Raw genomic sequence first — 27315 nt, forward strand, 5'->3', positions numbered from 1 at the left:
ACATCCACAGCCTTTCCCTCGTCCACTAAGCGGGTCACCTTGTCATAGAAGGAGATCAGGTTAGGCAAGCAGGACCTGCCTTTCATAAGCCCATGCTGACTGGGCCTGATCACCTGGTTGGCCTGTACGTGCCGTGTGATGGCACTCAAGGTGGTCTGTTCCATGACCTTCCCCGGCACCGAGGTCAGACTGACCGGCCTGTGGTTCCCCGGATCCTCCTTCCGGCCCTTCTTGTAGATGGGCGTCACATTTGCTAACCTCCAGTCGACTGGGACCTCCCCGGTTAGCCAGGACTGCTGATAAATGATTGAAAGTGGCTTGGCGAGCACTCCTGCCAGCTCCCTCAGTACCCTTGGGTGGATCCCATCCGGCCCCATAGACTTGTGGGCGTCTAAGTGGTGTAGCAGGTCGCTAACCATTTCCCCTTGGATTACGGGGGCTTCATTCTGCTCCCCGTCCCTGTCTTCCAGCTCGGGGGGCTGGGTACCCACAAGAACAACTGGTCTTACTATTAAAGACTGAGGCAAAGACGGCATTAAGTACCTCAGCCTTTTCCTCAGCCTTTGCCACTATGTTTCCCCCCGCATCCAATAAAGGATGGAGATTCTCCTTAGCCCATCCTTTTATTGTGAATGTATTTATAGAAACATCTTTTATTGCCTTTCACGGCAATAGCCAGATTTAATTCTCGTTGGGCTTTGGCCCTTCTAATTTTGTCCCTGCATAACCTCATGACATCCTTGTAGTCCTCCTGAGTTGCCTGCCCCTTCTTCCAAAGGTCATAAACTCTCTTTTTTTTCCTGAGTTGCAGCCAAAGCTCTCTGTTCAGCCAGGCCGGTCTTCTTCCCCGCCAGCTCGCCTTTTGGCACATGGGGACGGCCTGCTCCTGCGCCTTTAAGATTTCCTTCTTGAAGAATGTCCAGTCCTCCTGGACTCCTTTGCCCTTCGGGACTGCCTCCCAAGGGACTCTGTCAACCAGGCCCCTAAACAGGCCAAAGTCTGCCCTCCGGAAGTCCAAGGTAGCAGTTCTGCTAACCCCCCTCCTTACTTCTCCGAGAATCGAAAACTCTTATCATTTCATGATCGCTATGCCCAAGACGGCCTCCAACCATCACATCACCCACAAGTCCTTCTCTGTTCGCAGACAACAGGCCCAGTGGGGCACCTTCCCTAGTTGGCTCACTCACCAACTGTGTCAGGAAGGTATCTTCCACACACTCCAGGAACCCCCTAGACTGTTTCCCCTCCGCTGTACTGTATTTCCAGCAGACATCTGGCAAGTTGAAGTCCCCCACGAGAACAAGGGCTAGCGATCGTGAGACTTCTCCCAGCTGCTTATAGAATATTTCATCTGCCTCTTCATCCTGGTTGGGTGGTCTATAACAGACTCCCACCATGATATCTGCCTTGTTGGCCTTCCCTCTGATGCTTACCCATAAACACTCGACCCTTTCATCACCATCGTCAAGCTCTAGACAGGCAAAACACTCCCTAACGTAGAGGGCTACCCCACTGCCTCTCCTTCCTTGCCTATCCCTTCTGAAGAGTTTATAGCCGTCCATTGCAGCACTCCAGTTGTGAGAGTCATCCCACCATGTTTCCGTGACTGCAACTAGGTCATAGCTTTCCAGCTGCACAACGGCTTCCAACTCCTCCTGTTTGTTGCCCATGCTGTGTGCATTGGTGTAGATGCACTTCAGTTGGACTATTGATCCTGCCACCTTTTTTGGGGGAGAAGCCCTAATTCCTATGCGACTGTTCTCAGGCGCTTCCGTGGTTTCTAAGGCATCAATAACCCTTGCATCTTTGCTGCCGCATGGATCTCCATCCCCTACCTCCACTTATATGGCTAATTCAAAGGTTCCAGATCACTAGATGCCTCATAATGTCACAGAGCTTCAAGTACATTCATAGTAAAGGGAAGATGGAGATTTCTGGTGGTATATGGCACCCATTTCTATTGCAGATAGGTCCCCCAAAACATTGAGCATAGACCTGTCATCTGCTCTGGGGCACCATGTTTTTTGCTTATATTTAAGTGCTCATAAGGAATGGAATTGACACAGCGTTGGGTTTGAAACAGGACATCTCTGGCAAATTTATATTTATATGTTACGACATATGATGTCTTTTGAAGCTGCAGAAGAGTTTAGCCTTTCATGAGTTAGTTGCCTGGGAAGGTAGATTTTGAAGGCCTCTGCTAGAGAGAGATTATGTATTTATGGTGTCGTGGTTTAACCCCAGACAGCAACTAAGCACCACACAGCCGCTCACTCAGTCCCCCCTCAGTGGGATGGGGGAGAGAATCGGAAGAGTAAAAGTGAGAAAACTTGTGGGTTGAGATAAAGACAGTTTAATAGGTAAAACAAAAGCTACTTCCCATCAGCAGGCAGGTGTTTAACTATCTCCAGGAAAGCAGGGCTCCATCACGCGTAACGGTTACTTGGGAAGACAAATGCCATAACTCCGAACGTCCCCCCCTTCCTTCTTCTTCCCCCAGCTTTTTATTGCTGAGCATGACATCATATGGTGTGGAATATCCCTTTGGTCAGTTGGGGTCAGCTGTCCCAGCTGTGTCCTCTCCCAACTTCTTGTGCACCCCCAGCCTACTTGCTGGCGGGGCGGTGTGAAAAGCAGAAAAGGCCTTGACTCTCTGTGTAAGCACTGCTCAGCAATAGCTAAAACATCCCTGTATTATCAACACTGTTTTCAGCACAAATCCAAAACATAGCCCCATACTAGTTACTGTGAAGAAAATTAACTCTATCCCAGCCAAAACCGGCACACATGGTAAAATGAATAAATAGTTATGATTTTCAAATAAATAATAAAAAGCAACCTGAGGAGTGTTTTTTCTACTGTTCATAACTTTGTGTTTAGATGGCAATATTATAGTCTCGCTGGGATGAGGAGAACTACTGTTTTAGGCTACATTACATCTGATATTTCTCAATTTCTTAGTTATTTATTGTTTTCTCCTCTTCTAAGAATCAGTGTCTCCTAATAATAGATGCTTTGCACTGTTTCTCAACTAGTTGCGTGTTTTTAGGTACCCTGTTATGCAAACTGCCACACTTGGTTTCTGTCTTTCTTCACTACAGCCTGGGAGCTGTGATTTGGCTGTTATATAGGCCTCTCCCTAGCACCAGCTAAAAGGGTGCTTGACCTTCCCTAATCAGGGGTCAGCTAGAACAAAGGCTGTAGGCACCCTTTGATGAGGACAGCTGACTTTTTGTTAGAAGCTGCTAGAGCTGTCCTTACCTTATCCTTAGACTTAATGGACAGCAGCAGGCACCCTCAAGTTTCTCTGAGGCTTCCCAGGAGTTTCCAGATCCCAGACAAAGTGCCCAGAAATTCGAGGAGATCTCAAGAAGACGCTCACAGAAGCAGAGCCCAGAAACTGCTGCACAAACTGCTGCATCTGTTGGCTGCCTCTTTCTGCTGTGACCCACACTAATCATTCTTGACAATAAGGATGTGTTGCACACTCATGGACGGAGTGTTTCTTTAAAAAAAACCAGCTAATTTATTGGGATATTTTTGCATAGGAAAATGTTGAATTGTATTGGGCGTACGTGGCAAGGTTTTGGCGGAGGGGGCTGCAGGGGTGGCCTTTGTGAGAAGAGGTAAAAGGCTGCCCTGTGCCAGACACAGCCAGTTCCAGCCAGCTCCACAATGGACCCACCGCAGGCCAAAGCTGAGACAATCAGCAAAGTTGGTGGCACCTCTGTGAAAACATATTTAAAAAAGGGCAAAAACACCAGACAGGTAGAGGAGGAGAGAAAAAAGAGTGAGAAACGGCAGAGGGAACACCAAGGTCAGATAAGAAGGAGAGGGAGGAGGTGTTCCAGGTGCTAGAGCAGATATTCCCCTGCAGGCCATGGAAGAGACCATGCCGGAGCAGATATTCACTGCAGCCCATGGAGTACCCCGCACCAGAGCAGCTGGATATTTCCTGAAGGAGCTGCAGCCTGTGGAAAAGCCCACACTGGAACAGATTCACCTTATAGGAATTGTGGCCTGTGGAGAACGCACGCTGGAGCAATTTTTTTCCTGAAGGACTGCAGCCCATGGAGAGGACCCACGCTGGAACAGGGGAAAAGTGTGAGAAGGAAGGAGCAGCAGCGAGGAACTGTTATGTACTGACTGTAACCCCCCCATCCCCCCAGTGCCGCTGGGTTGGGAGGGGCAGGTAGAAGAGCCTGGAATGAAGGAATGAATTTGAGCCTGGGAAAGAGGGGGGTGAGGTGTTATTTTAATTTTTGTCTTCGTTTCTCAGTGCCCAAATCTCTTTTAATTGGCAATAAACTAAATTAATTTTCCCCAGGTCGAGTCTTTTTTGCCCGTGGCAGTAATTGGTAAGCAATCTCCCTGTCTTTAGCTCGACCCATGAGGTTTTTCATCCCCTGTCTTGTTGTGGAGAAGGAGTGAGAGAGTGGCTGGGTGGGCACCTGGCTGCTGGCCAAGGTTAACCCACCACATGAATCAAATATCTCTAACGGGCTGATCGGTTGCTGTCTGGATGGCAACAGGATCATCCATTGTAAGGTTCCTTGTAACGATGTCTTCAGCTGGATCAGTTGAGACTCCCTGAACTATTTTTCTAGTGAATTCTTATAATCCAGATGGCTCCTCCTACGTGACCACTCCAATGCATCCATGAGCCATTGCTATTGATTATCTCCTCTTAACTATGTACAAAGACTGTCCTACATGACCATTTCTGCATCTGCAGGAACAGTTTCTACTGACTATTTACAAGTATCTTATCTATGTACAGTTAGGTCAATTCTACAGCAGGAACTGCTTGGGGAGTCACTCGGACTGCCAGATTCTCCACCGAGGATCTTAATCAACATATTGAAGCATATAAATAGCGCCTATCAATTGGCCTATGCACAGCAGGGGCTGTCTGTGGGAATCTCCTGGACTGTCTGAACTTCCCACTGGGAGAGGTCCTGTAACAATTAGTCAAATGCTTTGCTGTGAAGGGCCCAGGAGTTGTCAATCACCTTGTCTCAAGGCCGTCCATTGTCTCATGTAGCAGAGGCTAGCTGGGGAGCTCCTGGGCTACCCAGGGAACTGATGGCTAGGCCCACTGGGTATACACACAAGCACAGCCCTGATACCCAGCTACACCACAATTATAACTATAATTTCCTCCTTATATAACAATTATAAATTAAATTCCATAGAATTTACTATGGGTGGCAATGGGTTGTTTTAGTGGATTTTGCAATGTGCATGTATCTCCTCTAAGAATTAAATGGAGGCTACCGCTTTCATTTTGTACTGGCCACATGACTGATAATTATTTGTGTGTCTGTCAACCTAGTCTTGACAGAAATTACTGTATCCAAAGGTGAAAAACCTTTCTGCCATTTCTAGTACCCTGAGCACATGTTCCCATGTAAATAATACCAGAAAGAATATGAAGTTAAATAATGACTGATGTTTGAATTAACAGTGAAGCTTTCAAGATTTAAAACCACATTTACATGAAAAAATGTGTTGTCCTAAATAAAACTATTCTTATTTCATCCTTACCACATAGACCAAAATAATAGCAATAAAAAAACCCTGTGAAATTGTATTTGGTTTATGTGGCAAGGTTTTGATAGCGGAAGTGGGGGGGGGGCGCTGCAGGGGGAGCTTCTGTGAGAAGAGATCAGGAACTGCCCCCATGTTGGAGAGAGCCAGTTCCAGCCAGCTCCAAGACGGACCCATCACTGGCCAAAGCTGAGCCAATGAATGACGCTGGTGGCGCCTCTGTGATAACATATTTAAGAAAGGGTAAAAAAATGTTGCGCAGCAGCAGCTGGGAGAGAGGAGTGAGAAAATGTGAGAGAAACAGCCCTGCAGATACCAAGGTCAGTGAAGAAGGAGGGGGAGGAGGTGCTCCAGGCGTCGGAGCAGAGATTCCCCTGCAGCCCGTGGTGAAGACCATGGTGAAGCAGGCTGTCCCCCTGCAGCCTATGGAGGTTAACGGTGGAGCAGATATCCACCTGCAGCCTGTGGAGGACCCCACGCCGGAGCAGATGGATGCACCCAAAGGAGGCTGTGACCCCGTGGGAAGCCCGCGCTGGAGCAGGCTCCTGGTAGGACCAGTGGCCCCGTGGAGAGAGGAGCCCACGCTGGAGCAGGTTTGCTGGCAGGACTTGTGACCCCGTGGGGGACCCACGCTGGAGCAGTCTGTTCCTGAAGGACTGCACCCCATGGAAAGGACCCACGCTGGAGCAGTTTGTGAAGAACTGTAGCCTGTGGGAAGGACTCACGCTGGAGAAGTTTGTGAAGGACTGTCTCCTGTGGGAGGGACCCCACGCTGGAGCAGGGGAAGAGTGTGAGGAGTCCTCCCCCTGAGGAGGAAGGAGCGGCAGAGACAACGTGTGATGAACTGACCGCAACCCCCATTCCCCGTCCTCCTGCGCCGCTGGGGGGGAGGAGGTAGAGAAAATCGGGAGTAAAGTTAAGCCCGGGAAGAAGGGAGGGGTGGGGGGAAATTGTTTTAAGATTTAGGTTTTATTTGTCATTACCCTACTCTGATTTGACTGGCAATAAATTAAACCAATTTCCCCAAGTCGAGTCTGTTTTGCCCATGACGGTAATTGGTGAGTGATCTCTCCCTGTCCTTATCTCGACCCACGAGCCTTTCGTTATATTTTCTCTCCCCTGTCCAGCTGAGGAGGGGAATGATAGAGCGGCTTTGGTGGGCACCTGGCATCCAGCCAGGGTCAACCCACCACAGGGACTTTTTGTTTCCATTATCGTGCTGTGTTCCAACCAGCAGTAATGACAATGAGACTTTTACGGTGACATATGATAAGCCGCACTGTGCCAGTAAACCGCCAGCACATTGACACAATCAGCACTGAAATAAAGACTGACCGGAACAATCATGTCTCATTTTGCTTTGTGAAGGTGATTGTGAAGCTGCATCTGTGGACCCAGAAGTCTCTGAAATTTTAGAAACCATGCCAAATAGCCAGTGGTAAAGAACTATGAGGAACTGGCCTTGTGCATGAATTAATACAGAGCCCAGGCCAACAATGGTCTCCCTGGTTTTCAAGGCGTTCCTGTGATATATGGGGTGGACACTGGAGGTATATTCCATACCCTGTTTAGAAAGGACGTTCTGCTTTTGAAAAGGGGTTTGGAAATTGTTAAGCCACATCTTAAAAGCACCATTCAAGACATTGCAACAAATGTGTTTGGATGCATTTCCAAGAACCTCCTGGACAAGCCAGAAACACCGGCAAAGCAGGAGGTCTTGAGGCTTGATTATATTCAAAGAGCGAGCTTTAAAAGAAAGAGACCTGCTTCATGCCCCCGGAAGGAAGGCTGTCCCCAGCCCCTTAAAAAAAAAAGGATGGGTGGTGCCAGGCAGCAGTCTGACTAGGACAGGAAGAAGAAAAAGAACAAGACAGGCTGAACGGTGCAAAAGAAATGGAAAACCCAAAGAATGGGGGCCCATTCTACTGCTAGAAAAGGAGCTATATTTTGGCAGGGATACCTTTCGTTCACAGCTCCTCAGAAGAATGTATCGGGTCTGAGTTGGATTTGTTTGAAGTGTCCCCACTTTTAGCTATCATGGAGCCTACACCTCTGGACTTTTTCATAGCTGGGAATGGAAAAGGTAACACAGATCTGAACAATACTCTGCTATACCTTTGCTGCAAGTTCTTAAAAGATGTTGGGTCCAGCTTTGGTGCTGGTGAGGTGAGGCCATGGGATTGGCAAATTACCCATTGGCCTCTCTTTTCAGCCAGCTGGACATTATGCCACAGGACCAACTAATAAGCCAGAGCAACAACTGCTATCCCTATCGCGTCTTCATTGACTTGCTTCTCCATTACAGACATGACACATTGTCCACGCATTTCTCCATGAGGCTTTTCTACAAAGACGCAGCCAGGCAGCATGAAGCAGTCACACTGGATAGTGTCGGTAATCAGGGGTTTAGAGAATGCTTGGCTCTGACAGCCCAAGTTATCACCATAATCTCATTCCTGTATGATCTGCAGGCCTCCCTCAAAATTTTCACATCTTGCTGGCAATAGTAACAAAGTTCTTTTTGAAAGTCAGAAATCTTTTCCTGATTAGCTGTATGCCATGCCAAGAATTGCGTTTTCTCCTCAAGCATCATGCTGTGCACCCCATAATATTCCAGTTGTGGAAGAGGGCCCACATAACTTTGATTTTCAGCAGTACTGAAAAAATGGGAGAAATAACCTTTGCAGCCCTCAATACCCCCAGCACATGGGGAAGGCTGTTTAGTTACATGGGTAAAAAATGCGAAGAGTCTATGAAACATATACTCAGCAGGGGAACGTCTGTGCATGCGAGTACCACCTCCGCTGCACATCCATTCTTTCCTTCAGAAACTGACTAACAACAAAGTAGGCTTCATAGCCTTTGGCATTATACGCTAGGAAAGTGTAGGCCCAAAACTTTGTGTCCATAAACAACCGAAGTCGACAAGGCATGTGTCCCCTTTAAACTCCCATTCTCCTTCAATTTTCCTTTCTGCCCTGTGGTGGGTTGACCTTGGCTGACCACCAGGTGCCCACCAAGCTGCTCTCTTACTCCACCTCCTCAACAGGACAGGGGGAGAAAACACAATGAAAAAGCTCGTGGGTTGAGATAAGGACAGGGAAGTCACTCACCAATTACTGTCACGGGCAAAACAGACTCGACTTGGGGAAGATTAATTTAATTTATTGCCAACTGATAACAGAGTAGGATAGTGAGAAATAAAACAAAAATGAAAACACCTTCCCCCCACCCCTCCCTTCTTCCCGGGCCTCCAGGCTCAACTTCACTGCCGACTCTTCTACCTCCTTCCCCCCGAGCGGCGCAGGGGGATGGGGAATGGGGGTTGCAGTCTGTTCATAACGCTTCATCTCTGCCGCTCCTTCCTCCTCCGCTGCTCCAGCATGGGGTCCTTTCCACAGGATACAGTCCTTCACAAATTCCTCCAATGCGGGTCCTTCCCACAGGCTGCAGTTCTTCAAGAACTGCTCCAGCATGAGTCCTTTCCACGGGGTACAGTCCTTTAGGAGCAGACTGCTCCAGTGTGGGTCCCCCACGGGGTCACAGGTCCTGCCAGAAGACCTGATCCTTCGTGGGCTCCTCTCCACGGGCCGCGGTTCCTGCCAGGAGCCTGCTCTTGCGTAGGCTCCTCTCCACGGGCTGCAGCTTTCTTCAGGGCATGTTCACCTGCTGTGGCGTGGGGTCCTCCATGGGCTGCAGGGTGGAGATCTGCTCCACTGTGGTCCTCCATGGGCTGCAGGGGGACAATCTGCTTCACCGTGGTCTTCACCACGGGGTGCAGGGGAATCTCTGCTCTGGCGCCTGGAGCACCTCCTCCCCCTCCTTCTTCACTGACCTTGGTGTCTGCAGGGTTGTTTCTCTCACATTTTTCTCGCTCCTCTCTCTCACAGCTGTTGCGCAGCATTTTTTACCCTTTCTTAAATATGTTATCACAGAGGCGCCACCAGCGTCACTCATTGGCTCAGCTTTGGTCCGTCTTGGAGCTGGCTGGAACTGGCTCTGTCCAACACGGGGGCAGCTCCTGATCTCTTCTCACAGAAGCCACCTTTGCAACCCCCCTGCTGCCAAAACCTTGCCACGTAAACCCAATACATACCCCTTCTTCTTAATCCCAAGGGGCTTCCAGTGCTAACTTCATAGCAAAAATGTAGTTTGGGACGTCCCTGTTTCCTGCATACATTTGATTTCATAGAAAATATAGCCCTGCCCTGCTTCTGGGTTTTTGATCATGGGCAGGAAGCACCAGTGCTGGTTTACATGATAGATCTGTTCATAGCACATTCTGCACTTCCAGCCTTGACATTTGTGAGGCCTTTTCCACATAGGCCTTCCACTTCTCACAGAAAATCATAGCCAAACAATCAGTTTGGTTTTTTAAAAGTCAGGGCCTTGAGCCTCTGCAAACATTCCCCAGACCTTCACAGCAGTTTGCAGCTAGGGCAACGTATTCTCACGCCAGCGTTAAGTGAACAGTCGCGCAACAGGCAGAGCTGACAATAATATTCACAGCTATGGCCATGATTACATAATGTATGACAAAGCTTAAAGAAGTTTCTCGCCCCAAATACCTTCCTGACATCCTTAACACCATAAAAAAGTTCATTGTGCAAAAGCAGGAAACAGATCTTGGGATACATAAGACTATTGTTTGGCTTAAAAATCCCCCAACCTTTTTTCCCCTCAAATAGGAGGCTGACACATATATTAACATGTAGCAGAGTCTCAAACAAGAGGATGTCACTCAGCATGACCTCCCTGTACACAGATCACCCCAGCGTTAAGAGACGTTATAAGTAGCCGCTGCATCCAGCAGCTACAGGGCCTGGTGATTCCTCCTGACTGGCTGCTGGAGCCCAGCCAGGAGACTTGAGGGTCTCCATCCCAGGCTGATGGACGCAGCTGCTGCTTTCACATTTGCAGGTTCAAGCAGTGAGGCTGAGAGTGTATCCTAGATACACACACACACAGAGGACACCGACACAGCTGGCTACACACTACTGCTACAGACAAGAATCTGCCTTTAACACCACCTACATATAACACTACCAGGACTCACATAAAACATAAGTATAGACAGCCAAGTCCCCTTCCTCCTCTCTGGCTGGTAAAGACTGAAGTTCACAAGTGAGAGCACACACTCCCTCACTCTAGATTCACAAGCACACGCACTTTTGCAGATCCCTCGCACACTGGCACAGACCTTCTGTTCATTCGATACCCCTGCCTGGATCCTGAGCCCTCTAACCCACTCCACAGGTCTCCCACTTGCCGCCTAGTCCAGCTTGATGCTTGCTAGCAGCAAGCTCATGTACATACATGCTCACAGACTCACACACCCATCTCACAGGCACTCCACACTCGCAGGTCGTCCCGAATACCAGCATGGACCCTCTGCCCATCTGATATCCCTGCACAGACCCTGGGCCTCCTACTCGCTGGCTAGTCCAGCTTTAAGTTTGCTAGTGAATTACACACACAGTCCCCCACACACACCAGGTTTGGAGAAGATACAAACACTGTGGGCACTGCCCCGGCAGCTGACACCCAAGCACGTGGGCCTGTGACCCATGGTCTTACTCCAGTCACTGGTGCTGCGACCCTCACTCACCCCGACCCCCCCAGGAGCTGTGCCCAGAACACATACCAGTCCCATCTAAGTGGAGCCGAGACCCTCGCTCCGGTGACTGGCACTGAGACACCCTACTCACTTCAGTTGCTGACACCACAGGCCAGGGGGCACCTACACACCCGGTCTGACTCCAGTTGCTGGCACCAAATCCACTCATGTCGGTCTCGCCAGTAGTTCTGAAGGAAGCTGCAGCCCGTGGAGAGCTCAAGCCAGAGCAGGTTTTCTGGCAGGACGTGTGACCCCGCCGGGGACCCACGCTGGAGCAGTTCTTAGAATCATAGAATCATAGAATCATTGAGGTTGGAAAAGACCTCTAAGATCATCGAGTCCAACCGTCAACCCAACACCACCATGCCCACTAAACCATGCCCCTAAGTGCCTCATCTACTCGCCTTTTAAATACCTCCAGGGATGGGGACTCAACCACTTCCCTGGGCAGCCTGTTCCAATGTTTAACCACTCTTTCAGTAAAGAAATTTTTCCTCACGTCCAATCTAAACCTCCCCTGGCGCAACTTGAGGCCATTTCCTCTCGTCCTATCACTAGTTACTTGGGAGAAGAGACCGACACCCACCTTGCTACAACCTCCTTTCAGGTAGTTGTAGAGAGCGATGAGATCTCCCCTGAGCCTCCTTTTCTCCAGACTAAACAACCCCAGTTCCCTCAGCCGCTCCTCATAAGACTTGTTCTCCAGACCCCAGTTCTTGAAGAACTGCAGCCTGTGGGAAGGACCGACGTTGGAGAAGGTTGTGAAGAACTGTCTCTTCTGGGAGGGACCCCACGGTGGAGCACGGAATGTGTGAGGCGGAAGGAGTAGCAGAGATGAATTGTAATGAACTGATCGCAACTCCCATTCCCCGTCCCCCTGCACCGCTCAGGGTGGGGGGAGGAGGTAGAAGAGTCAGGAGTGAAGTTGAGTCTGGGAAGAAGGGGGGTGTGGGGAAGGCGCTTTTAGGTTTTGGCATTTTTTTTCACTATCCTACTCTTTTTTTATCTGGCAATAAATTAATTTCCCCAAGTTGAGTCTGTTTTGCCCATGACGGTAATTGTTGAGTGATCTCCCTGTTCTCATCTCAACCCACGAGCTTCCCCTGTCTTGCTGAGGAGAGGGAGTGAGAGAGCTGCTTGGTGGGCACCTGGCAACCAGACAATGTTAACCCACCACAGAAATGTAGATTCACTTCAAAGCCTGCTTCTGAGCACAAATGCTAACAGTTTTAAATAAGCTGTGACAGCTGGATCAATTTTTGTAGTTTGCAAGTACAATTTTTTAGGTTCAAGCCAAAAATCTATCTAGGTTTAATGGCCATTTATTAAATTTATGTAATACTTAAGTAGTCTGTAACAATTTAACAATTTCAGTGTAGTGAAATCATGCGTGAGGGGTGTTCAGACTAACTGGGAGATTCTACCAATTTTTTTTACTTTTTTTTCTTTCCTAAAATACAATTATGGGATTACTTGAGGAGGGAGTGCATAACCAAAAGACATGCTCTTAAGCATTCTTTCCATTTGAAAATGGAGGGATTAAAACTTTTCTAAAAAATTAACTTTGAAGATCATGTCCTTGAACAAAATAAGTTTACAGGAAAGTGAACGTACTCACCAATTAACTGAAGCGCACATATGATTTTTGACTTTCTACTTTAAAAGCAAGAAAAAAATATTGAAAGCAATTTTAATGTCTGATAAATTTTTGTTTAACTAAAGTAGTGATGGCAATAAGCAATGACACATTACAAATTTGTTTTCCAAGTAACTGTGTTGGGAGAGGTGTCTAAGAAGACCTTGCACTGGCAATGACTTCTGCCTGTGCCTGGTTTGTATTTTGTCAAGCATTCTTACAAGATCTTTGATCAGTCCTCTTACAGTCCAAAGCAATGTGGACCACAAAGATGTATAAAAATGCTGCATGTGAAATTACAAAATAAAACTATCCACATTTCAAAACTTCAAAAACAGTGAGAAATTGTTAGGGAAAAGCTTTAGGTACATCTTCCACAAGGAAACCATGTAATAATGCAGCTTTACAAATGAGACTGTTTTTTCCACAGGTTTTTTTTTTAAGTGTCTTTGCTCAATGGGAAGAGGGAGACTTTTTTTCCACAGCGTACAGGCTTTGTACATGTATTCATTTGCACGTTAGCCAAAAGCTGTTCCCAGCTTCTAATTATTTTGGCTCAGTACAGCTGAGTCCTTACTTAAGTTTGTGCATATGTATTTTACTGCATATCTTTGTTTTGGATAGATGAACCAGTGTTAATTTTGTTATCTTTAAGCATTTAAAAAAAATAATCTGGGTGAAGTTATTGCTGGCACACTGAAAAAATGTCTCTCTGCTGCTTATTGTCTTGAATATAAGAGCTGTCTGATACAGATGTTTGGCAAGTAAATATCTCTGCCATGTAAAAATAGTTTCTGGCTGGTACAGTTGTCTATTTTTAGTGTTCAAAGGAATTGGGTTTTCATTTTAATGAATTTTTTTCCTTCCCCTCCCCCGCTTCTCTTGTAGGTAGCATTGGCACTTCATTTCAATGCCAGTCAATCCATCAAGATCACATTTGCAGCAATGACAGTGACAAGGTGAGGTTTGCATAAATGTTCCATTTACAAGTTGCATTTTTTTATGAATCACATTGATTTTACTCTACTAATAGTGTTTGTTTTCCAGGCCCAGTAGCTAACTTTCAGTGTTACACTTTGAAATCTCTCTGGCTCTTTAATAAGTATATGCACTTACTTCACTCAAGACAATCTTTTTAGTTGATTAAAGAGATATTTGTCTTGTAGCATATTTTTCTTCTTGCTTGCATTCCCTTGCTATTCTAAATATTTGTGGTTTACCATACTGACCCTCACAGGTAATAAAGAGTGGTAATGTCATAGAATCATAGAATAGTTTGGGTTGGAAGGGACCTTTAAAGGTCATCTAGTCCAACCCCCCTGCAGTGAGCAGGGAATGTCATTGTTAATACGTTAGGCACAGTAACGTGTTTTACTCCTATCACTTGTGTCTTCTGAGGTTTGAGCTAGTTAACAATGCTGAAAGTTTTTTTGCAATGGCTTTCTTTTCTATATTTGGAGATGGCAACTCCAGGTTTTACAGGCAGGAACCTGTTGTTCATTACTGTAGCTTTAAAATATCATCCTATCTAGCACCATCCAAGTGTTTTCCTAATCTTTTAGCAAGGGATCATACTCACACACTGGATTGCTTTCAGTCTGTAGAGATGTGCACTGGAATTGTTGTGTTCAGTGATATATCAGTAATGTATATGTGGGCTATATGATATATCAGTAATATATGATATATCAGTAATATATGTGTGGAATACAGAAGGGAAAAGTTTTCAGGTTGAATTACTGTCAAGACTTGCTTTCATGTTTCTGTTCTTGTTTGTGTTTTTTCCTTAACAGTTCCTCTCCTTAATAACACAAATTGATTAACATTAGTCCAATATGTGATGTGTTACATTATTTTCAAGTTTGACACTGTATAATAAGCTTTCTTGCTGCTTTGAGAAGCCTGGGAAAGGGCATGTAGTAGTCAAATTTAATTAATCTTTCTTAGACATTGGAATGCTAGCTGCCTGTCAGTGCTCTGATAACCGCACAAATCCTTGTGTTTTGAATTGGTGGAATAACTTAAGACTCGGTTTGTTTATAGCATTTTCAGCTCATTCCAAAACCAAGTTTCTTTTCAGAATGACTCTGCATTTTTTCATAATTTGGAAGTATGTCCAGATTTGGAGTCTAGTTATCTTTCAAATATTGGACAAATACACTAGTTACAACTTGGTAAAAAATAATATTTAACGTTTCCAGTTGATTTGGTGGTCATTGTCAGGGAGCAGCAAGAGTGGCTGCTCCACAAGAGCAGGCGAACTGGGAGCTGAGGGTGACAGCAAGGCTGTTTCCATATTGATAAAACAAAGGGACTAGAACTTTTTTGGTTTTCATGTTTGTTGGAAGGCAGGAGGGGGGAATCCACCTTTCTTATTGGTATTGATTCTGTATCAAATTAGAACACCAAGTCATAAAAGCTGATAAAAGTAAAACTAGTTCAAAACACAGGAAGAATGCGTTTTTGGAAGCATTGCAGAGATATATGTGCTTTTGTGCCCAAATGTCAGTTTTATCTTTGATTTTTCTATGAGAAAATGTGAAACTGCCTTGCACTTTATAGGAGAATCTGGTGATTGCCCCAGTAAAATGATTGTTTCTTCTCAAGAATGTTCACAATTCTACCAAACTTGAGCTATAATACTGCTTTCTAAAAGCAGTAGGTTGCAATAGTAGGGTATAATAGCAATCTCCTACCCCTTTCTCCCAATACTCCATGTGTGTCTATGTGAATAAGGATTTCCACACCAATTACTTCATTTTGTTGACTCAGCACACAAGAATCTTGAATTCATGTTCAGTGAGATCAGCAGGAAACTGAAGACTAGGATTTCTTCATGTGTGGCCTCATGGCATTAAAAAAAGAGAGTCATTGTTTGGTAATACAAAGAACCTGCTTAACCTCACAGCATCAAAAAGCAACATTTTGCAACTTATCCCTTAAAAAGATGTAGTATTTCATATATATACAATACAGTTTTCCATTGTACGTGGTGGTGTAAAATGATTATAAACAAGTCTTAAATTGCTGGTTTGGAGGTGGAAACTTTCAAGTATCAATGCATGAATCAGATGGACCCTTTTTTACACCTGTAATTTCTTTGATTTTTTTTCTTTGAAGTTTAACATGCCATCTATATTTCATACCAATGGTTTTTAAATGAATAGAATAATAATATAAAGTGAGGCTGGAATTGTTATTCTTAAAGAAATGACAAAAATGGAGAAAATTCTTCTTGAAGTACTGCATTTAGGGAAAAGTATTTTATAACAAGAAAATGCTATTGCTTAAAATATTACTTTGCTTTAAATGCCAACAATGGCTTCCCATTAAAGGTAAATAGAGAGATATATTATTTTTCAGTGCCTTTCAACCATATTCAGTTTATTTTCTTTAAACATTTTTCCTCCATTAGCTTTTTATTTCGACACTGGTATGATTCCACAAAAAGATGCTTCCACTAGATGAAAAGAATCATGTAGTCTACAGTACCTCTCTGATTGCCAGCTGTCTTTAGATTAGTGTAAGAACAATCTGATTGGAGGTTTCTTTTTTTCCTAAGACTTTGTGTTTCACAGTGGAAAGTGATAATAATAATAATGCAGCTTGTCATACTATGTTTACTTACAGAAAATGCAAATTTGAAACTTCTGAAATCACTGGGTCCTTATGGTCTAAGTAATTCTACATCATACATGGTTAGACCTTCTCCCAGTCTTGGGCAAGACTGGGCAATCAGTTAACCGATTGCCTGCTCATTTAATTTCTCACTATTCTTATTTGTAAATAGACCTACAAAGATGCAACTTGTAACTACTTTTGGAATGTCTCTTTCAGAGACCTCATCCAGCTATCTATTTCCTTAGTTCCTATGCAAATAAAACCAAACTGACCACCCAATAGTAATGCAAAAATAAAGCATCATAGGAGCAGTGCTGGCACTAAGAGCTGCCAGATAAGGCACTAAATAAGGGACAGATTCTTCCCTTAAATTAAATATTTATATGACACAGATTAGTGAAGTAAAATACTTAGCATGAAATATACAGAATGTGTAAAATGCCCAGATTTGCCTCTTCCTCACCTTAATGTTCTAGAATCAAAGTTATGTTGTTTTAGCTGCAGTGGTTCAATGTTGCATATGCTTACACTAATGCATCTTAATATTTTCTAGTGTTTTGTTTGATGATGATGTTATAAGTCTTTCATGCTTTGTCACTTTCCTTGGAAATTTTCCCTATAACTTTGTACATCTTACTGTTTGGAAGGATTATCTCTTAGAGACCACAGCTACTGCAGAAGGAGCAAGGGGAGAAGTAAGAGCCAATGGGGTGTTGCAGAGATGAAAGACCATGATTATTATCGGGTACAAAGGAGTGGCAGGCAAGAAGGAGGGCATAAAAGGGCTGCTGGTGCTGATAATTCTAGGGCCTTGGTTCACAGGCTAGAAAAACTGAAAACACTGTTACAAGGAAGACTACTACTTAGAAAAACTAAATGAATTTTGCATCACTGCAAGTGTCTTGTTGGCAAGGGGTTTACAGGGACCTCAAGGGCCATAAAATGTAAACTGCTTTCCTGAACCTGATGGGCCAGTGAATGTGTCCTACTAGGGCAGAAGATGACCCCCTGGAAGTGACTTCCTGGTTACTGCAGCCCCCTGCAAAGCAAGAGGCTATGCCCCCACAAGTTCACAATGAGGATGTCTCCCTGGAGAGACCACCAGCAACACTCCCAAGCCTCTCAGGGGGCATTTGAAAGCCCAGCCTTACCCCTGCCCTCAAATGTAGCAGGGGAGGTGGAGGCAGTCCAACTTGTGGCTTCCATAGAGCATGTGTGGCAGTGGAAATGGCTGATCCAGAGGTTTGGGGCTAGGTGATGTGCAGAAGAATACAGTATTGTTAATTTATATCAGGTATCACTACATGAAGCTTATGAAACATTTGTTCAGGGTGTAGAGCAAATTTTTGTTCATCTACTCCAGCTGTTTGAAACTGGCAATTATGCTCAGTTTTGTCTTGAAGCTGTCAGCGTGCACGACTTTATATTCTCCCACTATTAATTTAAGCAATATGAATGCAGAAATTTTTTTTAGATTGGGTCAGCACTCTCCTACAAAGTAAGAGAGCTGTGTTTTGATCAGATTGCCTGGCTATCGTTATTGTAAAAGGAGTTGGGGATGGGATGCACAGAACCCTACAGTCTATCTCCCATTCTAAAATAGATAAAAAGCGCTGCTATTTAAGTGATCTAAATAACAATGACAATAATCTCTGTTTTGCTGGGAGTCTTGCAGTGCTTACAGCACTGAGGGATCTAACAGATGCAGAACTGTTAATAGGTGCAAAAGAGCTACAGGACAAACTGAGTGTAAGGGTATGTGGAAGGAGAGTCCATCTGCTTCATTAAAGTTATCTGATCAAGGGCCTTTTCAATGCAAAAGGAGATAAGTAAAGGGGGAAGCGATTAACAAGAACACACAGACACACAAACCTGGTAGACAAGGGATAACAGAGACAATGCCAAGGACCAAAAGTCTCTGGTCACTAATTGATGGGCCATCAAGAAACTACAGGCATAGCTTTGGAGAGGGCCACCTGGACTTTGTAACTGATAAGAAGAGGGAAACAAGAGGCACATGAGGATTTGAGTTATTCAAGGGGGGGGGCTGTTCCAAAATCTATTAGGGAACATTTAGGGGAAGGGGACTGGGGAGGAACAAAGCAGGGAATAGACAGAAACAGGTATAAAAGGGGCCAGTCATATAAAATGGGGCCATTCAGCATGCTCGTCTGACTAAGCCCTGTACCTGATCGCTGCAGTCTGTTCTATCTTCTAAGTCCTTTCTTAACTATCTCTCTGTGTAATCTCACTCTCTACCCTGTGTGCATGAGTTCTGTAAGGACTAGGTGCCAGCTACCGGCGAGACCGACATGAGTGGATTTGGTGCCAGCAACTGGAGTCAGACCGGGTGTGTAGGTGCCCCCTGGCCTGTGGTGTCAGCAACTGAAGTGAGTAGGGTGTCTCAGTGCCAGTCACCGGAGCGAGGGTCTCGGCTCCACTTAGATGGGACTGGTATGTGTTCTGGGCACAGCTCCTGGGGGGGTCGGGGTGAGTGAGGGTCGCAGCACCAGTGACTGGAGTAAGACCATGGGTCACAGGCCCACGTGCTTGGGTGTCAGCTGCCGGGGCAGTGCCCACAGTGTTTGTATCTTCTCCAAACCTGGTGTGTGTGGGGGACTGTGTGTGTAATTCACTAGCAAACTTAAAGCTGGACTAGCCAGCGAGTAGGAGGCCCAGGGTCTGTGCAGGGATATCAGATGGGCAGAGGGTCCATGCTGGTATTCGGGACGACCTGCGAGTGTGGAGTGCCTGTGAGACGGGTGTGTGAGTCTGTGAGCATGTATGTACATGAGCTTGCTGCTAGCAAGCATCAAGCTGGACTAGGCGGCAAGTGGGAGACCTGTGGAGTGGGTTAGAGGGCTCAGGATCCAGGCAGGGGTATCGAATGAACAGAAGGTCTGTGCCAGTGTGCGAGGGATCTGCAAAAGTGCGTGTGCTTGTGAATCTAGAGTGAGGGAGTGTGTGCTCTCACTTGTGAACTTCAGTCTTTACCAGCCAGAGAGGAGGAAGGGGACTTGGCTGTCTATACTTATGTTTTATGTGAGTCCTGGTAGTGTTATATGTAGGTGGTGTTAAAGGCAGATTCTTGTCTGTAGCAGTAGTGTGTAGCCAGCTGTGTCGGTGTCCTCTGTGTGTGTGTGTATCTAGGATACACTCTCAGCCTCACTGCTTGAACCTGCAAATGTGAAAGCAGCAGCTGCGTCCATCAGCCTGGGATGGAGACCCTCAAGTCTCCTGGCTGGGCTCCAGCAGCCAGTCAGGAGGAATCACCAGGCCCTGTAGCTGCTGGATGCAGCGGCTACTTATAACGTCTCTTAACGCTGGGGTGATCTGTGTACAGGGAGGTCATGCTGAGTGACATCCTCTTGTTTGAGACTCTGCTACATGTTAATATATGTGTCAGCCTCCTATTTGAGGGGAAAAAAGGTTGGGGGATTTTTAAGCCAAACAATAGTCTTATGTATCCCAAGATCTGTTTCCTGCTTTTGCACAATGAACTTTTTTATGGTGTTAAGGATGTCAGGAAGGTATTTGGGGCGAGAAACTTCTTTAAGCTTTGTCATACATTATGTAATCATGGCCATAGCTGTGAATATTATTGTCAGCTCTGCCTGTTGCGCGACTGTTCACTTAACGCTGGCGTGAGAATACGTTGCCCTAGCTGCAAACTGCTGTGAAGGTCTGGGGAATGTTTGCAGAGGCTCAAGGCCCTGACTTTTAAAAAACCAAACTGATTGTTTGGCTATGATTTTCTGTGAGAAGTGGAAGGCCTATGTGGAAAAGGCCTCACAAATGTCAAGGCTGGAAGTGCAGAATGTGCTATGAACAGATCTATCATGTAAACCAGCACTGGTGCTTCCTGCCCATGATCAAAAACCCAGAAGCAGGGCAGGGCTATATTTTCTATGAAATCAAATGTATGCAGGAAACAGGGACGTCCCAAACTACATTTTTGCTATGAAGTTAGCACTGGAAGCCCCTTGGGATTAAGAAGAAGGGGTATGTATTGGGTTTACGTGGCAAGGTTTTGGCAGCAGGGGGGTTGCAAAGGTGGCTTCTGTGAGAAGAGATCAGGAGCTGCCCCCGTGTTGGACAGAGCCAGTTCCAGCCAGCTCCAAGACGGACCAAAGCTGAGCCAATGAGTGACGCTGGTGGCGCCTCTGTGATAACATATTTAAGAAAGGGTAAAAAATGCTGCGCAACAGCTGTGAGAGAGAGGAGCGAGAAAAATGTGAGAGAAACAACCCTGCAGACACCAAGGTCAGTGAAGAAGGAGGGGGAGGAGGTGCTCCAGGCGCCAGAGCAGAGATTCCCCTGCACCCCGTGGTGAAGACCACGGTGAAGCAGATTGTCCCCCTGCAGCCCATGGAGGACCACAGTGGAGCAGATCTCCACCCTGCAGCCCATGGAGGACCCCACGCCACAGCAGGTGAACATGCCCTGAAGAAAGCTGCAGCCCGTGGAGAGGAGCCTACGCAAGAGCAGGCTCCTGGCAGGAACCGCGGCCCGTGGAGAGGAGCCCACGAAGGATCAGGTCTTCTGGCAGGACCTGTGACCCCGTGGGGGACCCACACTGGAGCAGTCTGCTCCTAAAGGACTGTACCCCGTGGAAAGGACTCATGCTGGAGCAGTTCTTGAAGAACTGCAGCCTGTGGGAAGGACCCGCATTGGAGGAATTTGTGAAGGACTGTATCCTGTGGAAAGGACCCCATGCTGGAGCAGCGGAGGAGGAAGGAGCGGCAGAGATGAAGCGTTATGAACAGACTGCAACCCCCATTCCCCATCCCCCTGCGCCGCTCGGGGGGAAGGAGGTAGAAGAGTCGGCAGTGAAGTTGAGCCTGGAGGCCCGGGAAGAAGGGAGGGGTGGGGGGAAGGTGTTTTCATTTTTGTTTTATTTCTCACTATCCTACTCTGTTATCAGTTGGCAATAAATTAAATTAATCTTCCCCAAGTCGAGTCTGTTTTGCCCGTGACAGTAATTGGTGAGTGACTTCCCTGTCCTTATCTCAACCCACGAGCTTTTTCATTGTGTTTTCTCCCCCTGTCCTGTTGAGGAGGTGGAGTAAGAGAGCAGCTTGGTGGGCACCTGGTGGTCAGCCAAGGTCAACCCACCACAGGGCAGAAAGGAAAATTGAAGGAGAATGGGAGTTTAAAGGGGACACATGCCTTGTCGACTTCGGTTGTTTATGGACACAAAGTTTTGGGCCTACACTTTCCTAGCGTATAATGCCAAAGGCTATGAAGCCTACTTTGTTGTTAGTCAGTTTCTGAAGGAAAGAATGGATGTGCAGCGGAGGTGGTACTCGCATGCACAGACGTTCCCCTGCTGAGTATATGTTTCATAGACTCTTCGCATTTTTTACCCATGTAACTAAACAGCCTTCCCCATGTGCTGGGGGTATTGAGGGCTGCAAAGGTTATTTCTCCCATTTTTTCAGTACTGCTGAAAATCAAAGTTATGTGGGCCCTCTTCCACAACTGGAATATTATGGGGTGCACAGCATGATGCTTGAGGAGAAAACGCAATTCTTGGCATGGCATACAGCTAATCAGGAAAAGATTTCTGACTTTCAAAAAGAACTTTGTTACTATTGCCAGCAAGATGTGAAAATTTTGAGGGAGGCCTGCAGATCATACAGGAATGAGATTATGGTGATAACTTGGGCTGTCAGAGCCAAGCATTCTCTAAACCCCTGATTACCGACACTATCCAGTGTGACTGCTTCATGCTGCCTGGCTGCGTCTTTGTAGAAAAGCCTCATGGAGAAATGCGTGGACAATGTGTCATGTCTGTAATGGAGAAGCAAGTCAATGAAGACGCGATAGGGATAGCAGTTGTTGCTCTGGCTTATTAGTTGGTCCTGTGGCATAATGTCCAGCTGGCTGAAAAGAGAGGCCAATGGGTAATTTGCCAATCCCATGGCCTCACCTCACCAGCACCAAAGCTGGACCCAACATCTTTTAAGAACTTGCAGCAAAGGTATAGCAGAGTATTGTTCAGATCTGTGTTACCTTTTCCATTCCCAGCTATGAAAAAGTCCAGAGGTGTAGGCTCCATGATAGCTAAAAGTGGGGACACTTCAAACAAATCCAACTCAGACCCGATACATTCTTCTGAGGAGCTGTGAACGAAAGGTATCCCTGCCAAAATATAGCTCCTTTTCTAGCAGTAGAATGGGCCCCCATTCTTTGGGTTTTCCATTTCTTTTGCACCGTTCAGCCTGTCTTGTTCTTTTTCTTCTTCCTGTCCTAGTCAGACTGCTGCCTGGCACCACCCATCCTTTTTTTTTTAAGGGGCTGGGGACAGCCTTCCTTCCGGGGGCATGAAGCAGGTCTCTTTCTTTTAAAGCTCGCTCTTTGAATATAATCAAGCCTCAAGACCTCCTGCTTTGCCGGTGTTTCTGGCTTGTCCAGGAGGTTCTTGGAAATGCATCCAAACACATTTGTTGCAATGTCTTGAATGGTGCTTTTAAGATGTGGCTTAACAATTTCCAAACCCCTTTTCAAAAGCAGAACGTCCTTTCTAAACAGGGTATGGAATATACCTCCAGTGTCCACCCCATATATCACAGGAACGCCTTGAAAACCAGGGAGACCATTGTTGGCCTGGGCTCTGTATTAATTCATGCACAAGGCCAGTTCCTCATAGTTCTTTACCACTGGCTATTTGGCATGGTTTCTAAAATTTCAGAGACTTCTGGGTCCACAGATGCAGCTTCACAATCACCTTCACAAAGCAAAATGAGACATGATTGTTCCGGTCAGTCTTTATTTCAGTGCTGATTGTGTCAATGTGCTGGCGGTTTACTGGCACAGTGCGGCTTATCATATGTCACCGTAAAAGTCTCATTGTCATTACTGCTGGTTGGAACACAGCACGATAATGGAAACAAAAAGTCCCTGTGGTGGGTTGACCCTGGCTGGATGCCAGGTGCCCACCAAAGCCGCTCTATCATTCCCCTCCTCAGCTGGACAGGGGAGAGAAAATATAACGAAAGGCTCGTGGGTCGAGATAAGGACAGGGAGAGATCACTCACCAATTACCGTCATGGGCAAAACAGACTCGACTTGGGGAAATTGGTTTAATTTATTGCCAGTCAAATCAGAGTAGGGTAATGACAAATAAAACCTAAATCTTAAAACAATTTCCCCCCACCCCTCCCTTCTTCCCGGGCTTAACTTTACTCCCGATTTTCTCTACCTCCTCCCCCCCAGCGGCGCAGGAGGACGGGGAATGGGGGTTGCGGTCAGTTCATCACACGTTGTCTCTGCCGCTCCTTCCTCCTCAGGGGGAGGACTCCTCACACTCTTCCCCTGCTCCAGCGTGGGGTCCCTCCCACAGGAGACAGTCCTTCACAAACTTCTCCAGCGTGAGTCCTTCCCACAGGCTACAGTTCTTCACAAACTGCTCCAGCGTGGGTCCTTTCCATGGGGTGCAGTCCTTCAGGAACAGACTGCTCCAGCGTGGGTCCCCCACGGGGTCACAAGTCCTGCCAGCAAACCTGCTCCAGCGTGGGCTCCTCTCTCCACGGGGCCACTGGTCCTACCAGGAGCCTGCTCCAGCGCGGGCTTCCCACGGGGTCACAGCCTCCTTTGGGTGCATCCATCTGCTCCGGCGTGGGGTCCTCCACAGGCTGCAGGTGGATATCTGCTCCACCGTTAACCTCCATAGGCTGCAGGGGGACAACCTGCTTCACCATGGTCTTCACCACGGGCTGCAGGGGAATCTCTGCTCCGACGCCTGGAGCACCTCCTCCCCCTCCTTCTTCACTGACCTTGGTATCTGCAGGGCTGTTTCTCTCACATTTTCTCACTCCTCTCTCCCAGCTGCTGCTGCGCAACATTTTTTTACCCTTTCTTAAATATGTTATCACAGAGGCGCCACCAGCGTCATTCATTGGCTCAGCTTTGGCCAGTGATGGGTCCGTCTTGGAGCTGGCTGGAACTGGCTCTCTCCAACATGGGGGCAGTTCCTGATCTCTTCTCACAGAAGCTCCCCCTGCAGCGCCCCCCCCCCACTTCCGCTATCAAAACCTTGCCACATAAACCAAATACAATTTCACAGGGTTTTTTTATTGCTATTATTTTGGTCTATGTGGTAAGGATGAAATAAGAATAGTTTTATTTAGGACAACACATTTTTTCATGTAAATGTGGTTTTAAATCTTGAAAGCTTCACTGTTAATTCAAACATCAGTCATTATTTAACTTCATATTCTTTCTGGTATTATTTACATGGGAACATGTGCTCAGGGTACTAGAAATGGCAGAAAGGTTTTTCACCTTTGGATACAGTAATTTCTGTCAAGACTAGGTTGACAGACACACAAATAATTATCAGTCATGTGGCCAGTACAAAATGAAAGCGGTAGCCTCCATTTAATTCTTAGAGGAGATACATGCACATTGCAAAATCCACTAAAACAACCCATTGCCACCCATAGTAAATTCTATGGAATTTAATTTATAATTGTTATATAAGGAGGAAATTATAGTTATAATTGTGGTGTAGCTGGGTATCAGGGCTGTGCTTGTGTGTATACCCAGTGGGCCTAGCCATCAGTTCCCTGGGTAGCCCAGGAGCTCCCCAGCTAGCCTCTGCTACATGAGACAATGGACGGCCTTGAGACAAGGTGATTGACAACTCCTGGGCCCTTCACAGCAAAGCATTTGACTAATTGTTACAGGACCTCTCCCAGTGGGAAGTTCAGACAGTCCAGGAGATTCCCACAGACAGCCCCTGCTGTGCATAGGCCAATTGATAGGCGCTATTTATATGCTTCAATATGTTGATTAAGATCCTCGGTGGAGAATCTGGCAGTCCGAGTGACTCCCCAAGCAGTTCCTGCTGTAGAATTGACCTAACTGTACATAGATAAGATACTTGTAAATAGTCAGTAGAAACTGTTCCTGCAGATGCAGAAATGGTCATGTAGGACAGTCTTTGTACATAGTTAAGAGGAGATAATCAATAGCAATGGCTCATGGATGCATTGGAGTGGTCACGTAGGAGGAGCCATCTGGATTATAAGAATTCACTAGAAAAATAGTTCAGGGAGTCTCAACTGATCCAGCTGAAGACATCGTTACAAGGAACCTTACAATGGATGATCCTGTTGCCATCCAGACAGCAACCGATCAGCCCGTTAGAGATATTTGATTCATGTGGTGGGTTAACCTTGGCCAGCAGCCAGGTGCCCACCCAGCCACTCTCTCACTCCTTCTCCACAACAAGACAGGGGATGAAAAACCTCATGGGTCGAGCTAAAGACAGGGAGATTGCTTACCAATTACTGCCACGGGCAAAAAAGACTCGACCTGGGGAAAATTAATTTAGTTTATTGCCAATTAAAAGAGATTTGGGCACTGAGAAACGAAGACAAAAATTAAAATAACACCTCACCCCCCTCTTTCCCAGGCTCAAATTCATTCCTTCATTCCAGGCTCTTCTACCTGCCCCTCCCAACCCAGCGGCACTGGGGGGATGGGGGGGTTACAGTCAGTACATAACAGTTCCTCGCTGCTGCTCCTTCCTTCTCACACTTTTCCCCTGTTCCAGCGTGGGTCCTCTCCATGGGCTGCAGTCCTTCAGGAAAAAAATTGCTCCAGCGTGCGTTCTCCACAGGCCACAATTCCTATAAGGTGAATCTGTTCCAGTGTGGGCTTTTCCACAGGCTGCAGCTCCTTCAGGAAATATCCAGCTGCTCTGGTGCGGGGTACTCCATGGGCTGCAGTGAATATCTGCTCCGGCATGGTCTCTTCCATGGCCTGCAGGGGAATATCTGCTCTAGCACCTGGAACACCTCCTCCCTCTCCTTCTTATCTGACCTTGGTGTTCCCTCTGCCGTTTCTCACTCTTTTTTCTCTCCTCCTCTACCTGTCTGGTGTTTTTGCCCTTTCTTAAATATGTTTTCACAGAGGTGCCACCAACTTTGCTGATTGTCTCAGCTTTGGCCTGCGGTGGGTCCATTGTGGAGCTGGCTGGAACTGGCTGTGTCTGGCACAGGGCAGCCTTTTACCTCTTCTCACAAAGGCCACCCCTGCAGCCCCCTCCGCCAAAACCTTGCCACGTACGCCCAATACAATTCAACATTTTCCTATGCAAAAATATCCCAATAAATTAGCTGGTTTTTTTTAAAGAAACACTCCGTCCATGAGTGTGCAACACATCCTTATTGTCAAGAATGATTAGTGTGGGTCACAGCAGAAAGAGGCAGCCAACAGATGCAGCAGTTTGTGCAGCAGTTTCTGGGCTCTGCTTCTGTGAGCGTCTTCTTGAGATCTCCTCGAATTTCTGGGCACTTTGTCTGGGATCTGGAAACTCCTGGGAAGCCTCAGAGAAACTTGAGGGTGCCTGCTGCTGTCCATTAAGTCTAAGGATAAGGTAAGGACAGCTCTAGCAGCTTCTAACAAAAAGTCAGCTGTCCTCATCAAAGGGTGCCTACAGCCTTTGTTCTAGCTGACCCCTGATTAGGGAAGGTCAAGCACCCTTTTAGCTGGTGCTAGGGAGAGGCCTATATAACAGCCAAATCACAGCTCCCAGGCTGTAGTGAAGAAAGACAGAAACCAAGTGTGGCAGTTTGCATAACAGGGTACCTAAAAACACGCAACTAGTTGAGAAACAGTGCAAAGCATCTATTATTAGGAGACACTGATTCTTAGAAGAGGAGAAAACAATAAATAACTAAGAAATTGAGAAATATCAGATGTAATGTAGCCTAAAACAGTAGTTCTCCTCATCCCAGCGAGACTATAATATTGCCATCTAAACACAAAGTTATGAACAGTAGAAAAAACACTCCTCAGGTTGCTTTTTATTATTTATTTGAAAATCATAACTATTTATTCATTTTACCATGTGTGCCGGTTTTGGCTGGGATAGAGTTAA

The 27315-nt window shown here is 46.4% G+C and overlaps 1 protein-coding gene across 1 annotated transcript in view; it reads left to right on the forward strand.

The window, feature by feature from the left end:
* The window catches only part of LOC143171863 (E3 ubiquitin-protein ligase RNF38-like), a 207014-nt gene that overhangs the window by 68063 nt on the left and 111636 nt on the right, over positions 1-27315 (forward strand). The window contains exon 2 of the mRNA XM_076360971.1: positions 13692-13762. Within this exon, the coding sequence (XP_076217086.1) occupies positions 13692-13762 (71 nt within the window). The remainder of the gene's footprint in view (positions 1-13691; positions 13763-27315) is intronic.

This window comes from Aptenodytes patagonicus, chromosome W (genome assembly GCF_965638725.1).
Source record: "Aptenodytes patagonicus chromosome W, bAptPat1.pri.cur, whole genome shotgun sequence".
NCBI classification, from domain to species: Eukaryota; Metazoa; Chordata; class Aves; order Sphenisciformes; family Spheniscidae; genus Aptenodytes; species Aptenodytes patagonicus.